The sequence below is a fragment of the Saccostrea cucullata genome, unplaced genomic scaffold (genome assembly GCF_032062105.1).
Source record: "Saccostrea cucullata isolate Sc308-1 unplaced genomic scaffold, CSIRO_AGI_Scuc_v1 ctg8674, whole genome shotgun sequence".
Classification (NCBI taxonomy): Eukaryota; Metazoa; Mollusca; class Bivalvia; order Ostreida; family Ostreidae; genus Saccostrea; species Saccostrea cuccullata.
The window spans coordinates 1-9,552 of NW_026926274.1; the positions used below are offsets into that span (position 1 = coordinate 1).

The following is a 9,552-nucleotide window of genomic DNA, read 5'->3' on the forward strand; positions in this document are numbered from 1 at the left end:
ATTTTTATGTTAATTAGAATTCGACATTTGTAGCAATATCATGTAGATTAGCTTTAACGGATCCAAGTTTAGACTTAAATATACTAACTAACACATTCTGTTTTCATTAGTTTTTTCCGCTTCCTTTGTTATTGATACGCAGAGCACCGAGTTCCCATTCAAGTTTATATACATGGTACCACTGAACAAATCCATGTTCAAGGAAGTGTATATATAAACATATCCGCTATACATTTACAATTTTTGGAAATATTTCTGCAATTAATTTAGCGCTGTTGTCAAGGCGTTTTGAAATGCTTGGGAATATGAAACCAGACTGCTCTTAATGTAACAATGTGTACAAATCACAGTGTTTGTGTTATTAGTATTACCAAAACAAGTGTCTGTGGTAAAAATACTTCTTATCATCTCTAATATCTGTCCAAAAACACCATAATGTCTACATCTGACACATATAATGTTTTACTGTTTCTTTGATTAGTTTATAGCTCTTTTAAATAGTTAATTTATTTAGAATTAATGTTCAATCTGTTTCAAATCTTACAAGCGCTGTTCCGATGTTCTAAAAACAATGTTCATAAATGTATTTTCTGTTTACAGGAAATAAACACTTTACCCTTCCTCTAAAATATTACTAGGGGTCTGTATTTTGCCTTCTTTTGTTTCCTTTTTCTAAAAAAATTCTAAAAGTGTTGAAATTGAATGCAGCATACCATAAATAATACAAAGGACAAGTCACACGCGTGGCGCAATGGTAAGAACATCTCCTCTAGAATGGTGGAGTAAGGAGCTAATCCTTAAACTGCGGTCAGAATTCATCGCAGGACCTGGAGACCGGTACTTTGGGATACCTACTCCTTCATAGCATCTTATCACACCTCTGTTTTTGAGGTCCTTTCTCGCTTTGCTCCTATTTTGTATTGTTTTATTGATTTATGAGTTTGAATAATATTTGTTATCTTGATTTATTTCACCGTATTAGTTCAAGCCATGTGTTGCAGTAGGTGTTTGCACGATTAAGCTATCCTCACTGCTTATTGACTTTGAGTACTAAATATAGGCAATGATTTGTAGCCCTTCATTGTCGAATGGTGGTGTCTCCGTATGAGTGAAACATTTTCGAGAGGGGTGTTAAACAACAAAATTGCTGGACAAAGCAATATTTAGACTAGTGAAATTTTGCAATGGTGTTGATGGAATGTACAATATGTTCATTATGTAAACTAATTTTTATTTGAGAAACAACATATTTAATTTTATGCAACAAGAGAATTTTAGGCCATAAATTTAAGATTTATAATAGGAGCCATTAACATCTTTAGAAACATTTTAATTCGCCTGGTCAATCTTTTGTTTCATTTGGGGCTACCAGGAAAGCTCCGTCGGTAGAACGCTCGTTCCATGATTGGAAGGTTGTGGAATTACGATCGCTATTGACCTAAATAGAAAAAGAGGTCGCAACTGCTCCTTCGCGCAAAGCGTTCGGCACTCTTTAGTGAAAGTTGTAGGTCCTCTGGATGAAAGCCTAAAGATCAAAGCGTCTTGTCATGGCAGATGTTGGCACGATTAAGAACTCTCAGTGCTCAATGGCCCTGAATTCTGGGTAAAGATCTAAATTTCAGTCTTTCATAAGCATATGATGAAGTCTCTCTATTATTAAGAATTTGAAAAGTTATGTAAAACAACATACAGTTAATCAATCTTTCAATGGGATTTAGAATTTTAGAGAAAATATATCATTAAATTCTATTAGTATTTTACTGAGTGTGCAATTCCGTAGAAAACCAAAGGAGTACCGACTCGGTATGATAAATTCAGTTTTCAACAATAATTAAAGACGCAGGCGTAGTCGTGGATGGTGGTCAAACAATTTTAGTAATGTCTCTTTTGATTCTGCTTTGTCTAGCGTCAATTAACAGTCAAATGCACTAAACTCTACTCGGTATTCTTAAAAATTTGGAATAGACTTTTTGAAGATTTCAAAACAAGTCCTTATTTAGATTCTTCAACTGAAGAATGCAAGCTTGTGTTTGTTATTATGGATGTTGCCCACAAGCTCTTATCTGTGTTGGAAAAATAATCTGCTTAAACTTCAAACTGTATAGATTCTTTGTACATTATTAATATTCCTTATCCTGAAATATAGAGAAAACGGTGGAGTGCTTGTGTGTATGAAAAAAGCCAATAAGAAGTCATATTCATATAATTCAGATCAGAAGCACAGTCAAAACGTCCGGACATCAAAATTCAAACACACCTCTGAAAACGTGGCATGTGCCTTGTAGAAGTGAGCATTCCCTGCCAAATTGTCAACTTCGCCCTGTTTTTCTTGTCATGATCGTGAAAACTGGAAAAATCCGTAAACAATTTAGTGTGTAATAATGGTCCAATAAGTATGAAAATGTTCAGTCAGCATTTGACTAAACGACAGATTGTTTTTGCTAACAAGGACATTGCATCGACTCAAGAACTTGAAAAAAAAGCTGGCTTTAAATATATATGTGGATATTCTTGTTTCATAAATTTGTTCGTCAATAGCTTCTCTCGTTATAGATATTGTACCTATTCAGAGCACGTTCTTCTGCATCGAATCAAAAGAGGGAAATAAACTACATATGCAGATGATAAGGGAATATTGCTCCAAAGTAAAGGATACAAAAATTATTTTGTTTATTATATGCTTTGCTGTAAGGTTACATTTGGCATTTTTTCATAGTAAAATATTTAAATATGGAATGATTGTATCTTTTACCAGTATGTCAAACTCATTGGGATATATCGAGTCGACATATGAAGGGAAATAACGGAAATAAATATTGTTATTAGATAATACTTCGATATATATAAATGTTGAATTGAAGGCAACAGCAATTATTTTTTTCTAGTGTAGAAGTTTCTGAATAAATTTTGCTTTATATGAATACAAAAATAAGTCTGCTAATCAGGAGCGAAATTTGTCAGTATAATTGTTTTGCATGTTAAGCAAATGCACACATGGGAATTTTCCAATAGATTGTTGGAATACCTCACCATCAAAACCACATAGATATTGTCAATCAGAAACTCAAGCATGAAGAAAACAGCCGTCTACATAAGGGGTGTGCAAAACCTGAACGTCAATTTCATTGAATGCATTTTTTAACAAAATCTTGTCGAATGTTGGTATAAATGTAAGGGGCAGCATATGTATGTAATTTCTCAAATGCCTCGTTTTAAGACTATCCATTTTTAGATTTTGTTAGAGGCAGAATACTAAACACTTGCCTCATTCTCTGTTATCATACTCAGTGCACGATTAAGTTGATCAATTTTTATATACTGTGAGTATTTCATCTTTTGTCGTTCAAAACTTCGTTGTTTAAAAAATTCATTTTTAAAATACTTTTTTTTTATTTTTTACGTATTTAAAGAAAGAAGTGAAAAGAAAAACGAAACGACGATGATGATACAAATCACAATATTCATCGCATATTTCCTCTGTATTTTTTTTTAAGGTTCGTTTCAGAATCAACCGGCTTCAGGGTCCTTCAAGGTTGTTGTTCCTTAAATGGGATGTTTACGTAGATACTTTTACTGTTCTGTTCATGTATTGAAAATTTTTTATACTCCCCTTTGCAATCTGCATCGTCACTGTCCTTGTTCACGTCCATTTCGCTAAGAGTCTTTTGCGATGGACTTGATTTGATACATAGTACTTCCGGTTCCGGGACAATTTCACCATCCTTTGCGTTGTCATTAAGAGGCTGTATTTGGGAGAATCTCAGATCTGTATAGCTGTTCAGGTCTGGTTGATTTGGTGTCCTCTGGACAGTTTCAGTTTCTGTGAATGACGGGGTTCTTTGACTTTCATACTCATGGTCTACAGGGTTTTCTGTTTAATAGAATGTTTATATTTGGTTTGTACATATTATATCAATAAGTGTTATAGTTTTCTCTTCAGTCATTTATCAAATCAAATACTATATGCTCACCTGCAAAATGATTTTTTTTAAATTATAAAAATCAAACGTGTATAAAGTTTTATTGAACTCAACTTTAATATGATAAAAGTTTTAAAGTCATATACAAATATGTTGGAATGATTTTAGCTGTCAAAGCTGTTAGTGTTATCTTAAGAATATATAAATACCTGTGATAATACCTATCTCATCTTCATACACCTGATTTGTAACTGTAGGTGATGCATTTGTTTTCATGAACCTGCATGAAAAATACTTGATATGACTGATTAATTACTGAGTTGACTCATATTATCACAGTCATTACCATCAAAAATTCAATCGAAGATTTCTTCCATTTGAAAGAAAACAAAGACAAAAATATTATGTTATATATTTTTTGCATATCAATTTATTTATTCCAGGATTTAAGGTAAAACAGCAGTCCTATCAGGCTCATGGTGATAACAGATCCTATCAAGGCAGAAAGCATGTTAACCCACTCATTTTGACTTTCTGTATCTTTTCCAACTAACAAATAAAAAAAATTATTATATGATTGAATAATTCCTTTCACTCTGATTGGCTGAGATCCAACTATGTAATAAGGAAACTACGTTATATTTACCTGCACCGGACATTCCAGGTAAATATTATACAATTATGGACTCTTTTGGTGTTAAATATGGTTTGTTATTCACCAGAAAAATATTCATATTGACCGAGGCAAAGCCGAGGTCAATATGGATATTTTTCTGGTGAATAACAAATCATATTCAACACCAAAAGAGTCCATAATTGTTTTATTATATAGTCGGGATTTGAATAAAAAAGACAGTGAAGGCTGTTTGACGACACCATTTTCATTTGCGATCTTCCATTGTTGAAAATAGAAAAAAATCTCCAGATTACTCTTTCTTACCTCCGTGTTTTCCTTTCCAAATTTTGCTATATGTAAGACGTCCAAATGTTAAAAAATAATCCTGAAATAGGTTTGAATAATTGTTTTTTCTGCTCAGATACGTAGCTCGCTGCAGCCGGTACAACCATTGTTTACAACGTTGTTTGACGTAATGATCGTGACGTCACAATGCCGTTGCACGCGCAGTTACCTTCCAGTGAATATGGCCACAATTGTTTACAAAGTGTTTCGATGTTCTGATTGTGACGTCACAATGCCGTTGCACGCGCATTGACCCTCCGGTGAATACGGCCTAAAATCCGGTGAATATGTAGTGTTATGAACTGTTTGCGTTTGTATAGATTATATAGGGACTATAAGTAGACTATATAATAAAAGAATTTATATATTAACGATATATAAATCCCACACGAAATTTTATACGACTATATATTGAATGGGATTTCATTCAAAACAACGAAATTAAATGCCAACGAAACTATTTTTGATGACAATTCAACGAAATTTTATCCCCACGAAAATTTGTGATTCTACAGTATATATTATTGATCTAAAAATAGATCGAGAAATTTAGACGAATATATAATTTGGGGTAGGGTGAAAAGTGGAATGCCGGGACCCCCACCCCACTCCCTCCAAAACATTTCTAAACAAACAACTTTACTTTTGTAAGCTGTCAATTCTTCCTGACAATCCTCTATCTTTTCAGAATCTATCATGAAAGAGCTTGATATTATCTTTCCTTTCATGGCAACTAAAATAGATGTTTTTCATTCAAATTAATTCGACTGTTTGGATTTATTTACATTGTTCCTCTGCTTCTCTCCTTTAAATTGGCTAGGACTTGAACAAATGCCAATTAGTAATAATGTGTATCAATAAATCATTGAATCATATAATAAAAAAATTATTGCTGGGTTTTTGTCAGTCAATACGATGATCAAACCACAAGTTTTGACCTCCGGGCTTGATGAATATTGTATTCCTCAGGTGGCTAAATTGTATTGACCTCAAAAACAGCAATAATTTTAAAATATTCCAAGAAAGGAAGCACTATAAGTTAGATTATTTATTAAACAGTATCGAAAAATTTCCAGGCAATAATATTCCATGATACCTTCTAGATAAGCATTGATAGTTTTTTTACATTTATCTAAAATAGAACTTCTAGATTAATAAAATACATCAACTGCAAACGACCATCCAGATTATCATAATATTTTTTTTATATCTAAATAATTTGATTTCACTTGTATCAAACAATTCCATTGGCTGAATCATTCAGAGGAACCTATAATATTTTGTATAACATAACTTGCCTACGTCACAATGAATTACGTCAAAAACGTATAATTACGCTTGACGTTACTTTTAAAATAATGCTCAATTTGAAGCCCTTTTCCGGAGGAGATATTGTCTCATTGTCTACACTGAAATTAAATTATAAGGAATGAAGCTAATTTCAACTTATGTTATCCGATATAACAGAACTTGGGGGAGTTTACGCTTTCTTATAAACCGCTTCGCGGTTTATAAAGCGTAAACTACCCCAAGTTATGTTATATCAGATAACATAAGATGAAATAAGCTTCATTCCTTAAATATATTTTTGTACTTTACACTGAAAATAGTTCATGAACTTAACGAAAATATAACGATTGGTATAATGCAGTTATTTGTATCTACACCATACTTCTAAGTAAAAATATATATGATTTTTTTAACATCATACTTAAATAGATATAAAATTAATATAACCAATATTGTTGTTTTATCTTTACTTCTCTCACAATATTTTGCTAGGAAATTATAAATTGCAAACATAAAAATGAAGAAGATAACGAAGGTTTACATAACATTTTGAGTTTAGAACATTAACGATTCAATCAAATACATTTTTAAAAATGATTGCTTTTTCATTCAGACAATACAAAGATTTTATAATCTTTCAAAATGTATTTATTTGAGGTATTTATTTAAAAAAAAAAGAGCATTGTTTATATAGTACCTTTACATGGGTGTCTCTATTAAAAACCGTTCACGGTAGCTCAGTCGGTAGAGCGCTTGCGTCGCGATCGGGAGGTCGTGAGTTCGAATCTCGGCCGCGACTGACCTAAGTCGATAAAAAATGGGTAGCAACTGTTCCTACGCCATGCGCTCGGCACTTTGAAGTGAAAGTTGCTGGTCCTTCTGATGATACCTTAAAAACCGAGGCCCCGTGTTTCCGGCAGGCGTTTGCACGATAAAGATCCCTCACTGCTCAATGGCCCTGAATGCCGAGTAAAGGTCAAAATTCGAAGCCCTTCACCGGCATACGGTGACGTCCCCATATAAGAGAAAAATTCTCGAGAGGGACGTTAAACAATATACAATCAATCAAACAATCTTTTTTAAAACTTTCATAATATTATATTAGTTAATATATAAGCATATACAAAGTAAAATTGTAGATTGACAATCAAAAGTTTACGATCTATTTGATGAAGCTTACACACAGTTTACTTAATTGAGTAAGAACCTTATGAAGCCGTCTGTAGAAAAAAAAATAATTGATTGAAATAAATGTTTAACGTTATACCATCTTTTCTACTTTGATAACGCGTAAATAAAAATGTTACCGGTATTTGTTTTCGGACATCCAAAGCTTCCATCACATTCTTCAGCTGGGCAGTTACAATGTAACCGACAGAGTCTCCCAAAATATCCTTTGACACATTTTTGTGTACAGTTAACCCCATTAGTTCCAAGTGGACACTCTAAAATAAAATTACCATGAAAAGAGGCACTTAATACTATTAATTCTAACTAAATCTAAGTATTCCATTGTCAAATACCCCACCCACCTGTTATGGCGTCGCCCTGTCGTCAACAGCTTGAAAGTAAATGAATTTTGAGTACTATTTGATAAAATATCATGCTTGTACATGTAAAAGTAATGTAAACTGGAAATTTTTGCCTTTATTTTGCCCTTGTATCTCTCGCCTATGTTGACCATTGGCATTTCTTTTTAAAGGATGAATTTGAGAAACACATTGTTCTACGTTTATAACTAATTTTGTCTTGAGGAATTTATATTGGAAAAACTCGCGTACAAATGTGAAAGGACAAGAAGTTTTAAAAGGAACATTTTTTTTCACATTATTACCACCCACACCAAACCTTAACAGTAATTCCTTTCTTAAAAATCTGAATCTGCGCTTTGTGTAAAAGCAGTATCTATAACAGTATGATATTGTAAGCAATTGTTATTCACGAAATCCCTTATTTGCGTTTTCAAGTTTCGATTCCATCCGCGACTACTTATTATTTACCATTGAGGCAACATTTGGCAGAAGATTATAGGAGAACAATTGCATTGGTTCGCGACAGGACTTTTTAGCAGATAATATTGGGTCGTGAAATTCGCAGATATTTTTTTTCTCGCGAAAAAAGCTGGTTTACAGTGAACTGGCTTTGTGGGTTTTGAAAAAAATATACATATTCTATGTCAAAACCCATACAAATATATATATATATATATATGGTTTATATATATATATGTTATATATATATATATATATATATATATATATATATATAAATGTAACCTCAATGATTAATTTTGACATTTATTATTATTTAATGATTGATAGATAAAATATTGAAAGATATAAATTGAGCTTACCAAGACATTCTCCGTCCGGGCTTTGGTAAAAGTTAAGACAGCACCTGCAGACATTTCATATGAATTTTAAAGAAATATATTTTATTGCATTTCATTGTATTAAATCACTAACTAACTATCTATTTAGTAATAAATATGTTCACAAGAATCAATTACAAACCTGTTTCCACATAATTTACTACAATGAGTTTTTGTACAAATGTGTACAACAATTAAATGATAAAATATCTGACTCCTGACTTTCATCAATTTCATATTTATTAGAATTTGGCCTTTCTATCAACGATCACATTTCAGTTTCCATGTAATCTAAATATTCACAACAACCTCGTTCTTTTTTTCCTGATTTTACCCACTTCCTTTTGTTATTGAAAATGCAGAGCACTGTGTTTCCGGTCAAACTTATTTACATGATACCAATAAGCATGTACTTCAGTGACGTAACTTTAATAAGATTTATTTCCTGTGTAATTGTTAACTATAAACAGGCAGTACTTATAAGCAGGTAGTAATTGAGGGGGGTTAGATGGGGAGGGAGATTGATGTGGTATCCACTCCATTAGGGAACTCTCCAAGTTTATAAAATTTTCAGGAAACTAAGAGCTTCTTATCATATGTAAATCCAGTTATAGTTTGGGCAACCAGACTAATTATTAAAGCTGTTATTTTAAATTTTCATTTCTATTTGTTTTCTCTGTGGTAAATCTTTGAAAGTTAGTAAAGTTCATTTCTTGATTATTCTACCGGAATGTAAATTCGGCAAATTTATAGGTCAGGAGCTAAATAGGCATGTAAATTTCGTGCGCATCTGTCCTTGTGTCTGATGCCAAGGAGGCCAAATATGCATTTAAATCTTTATAAGAGACATTGGATTAATTGATTGTATATTGTTTAACATCCCTCTCGAGAATTTTTCACTCATATGGAGAAGTCACCGTATGCCGGTGAAGGGCTTCAAATTTAGACCTATACTCGGCACTCAGGGCCATTATGTGGTGAGGGTTCTTTATTGTGCCAGCGCCTACCGT

General features: G+C 32.7%; 1 protein-coding gene across 1 annotated transcript; it reads right to left on the reverse strand.

Annotated features, from left to right (window-relative positions):
- Nucleotides 1-3,351: 3,351 nt before the first annotated feature.
- LOC134271260 (cell death abnormality protein 1-like) lies at nucleotides 3,352-9,214 on the reverse strand. Its single transcript, XM_062753492.1, has 5 exons — nucleotides 8,685-9,214; nucleotides 8,525-8,568; nucleotides 7,479-7,616; nucleotides 4,130-4,469; nucleotides 3,352-3,871 (listed from the first exon to the last, which is right to left on the reverse strand). Exons 1-4 carry the CDS (start codon nucleotides 8,777-8,779, stop codon nucleotides 4,351-4,353), a joined length of 396 nt encoding a protein of 131 aa, XP_062609476.1. The 5' UTR covers nucleotides 8,780-9,214; the 3' UTR covers nucleotides 3,352-3,871; nucleotides 4,130-4,350.
- Between the last annotated feature and the right edge of the window lie 338 nt (nucleotides 9,215-9,552).

What these genes read in the sequence shown, in the direction of transcription:
- LOC134271260 (XM_062753492.1), bottom strand. Translation starts at nt 8,779, where the DNA reads ATGAAATTGATGAAAGTCAGGAGTCAGATATTTTATCATTTAATTGTT. An exon ending in AGTAAATTATGTGGAAACAG is followed by an intron (nt 8,569 to 8,684) that starts GTTTGTAATTGA and finishes AAATGTCTGCAG; the next exon opens with GTGCTGTCTTAACTTTTACC. An exon ending in ATGTCCGAAAACAAATACCG is followed by an intron (nt 4,470 to 7,478) that starts GTAACATTTTTA and finishes TTTATTTGTTAG; the next exon opens with TTGGAAAAGATACAGAAAGT.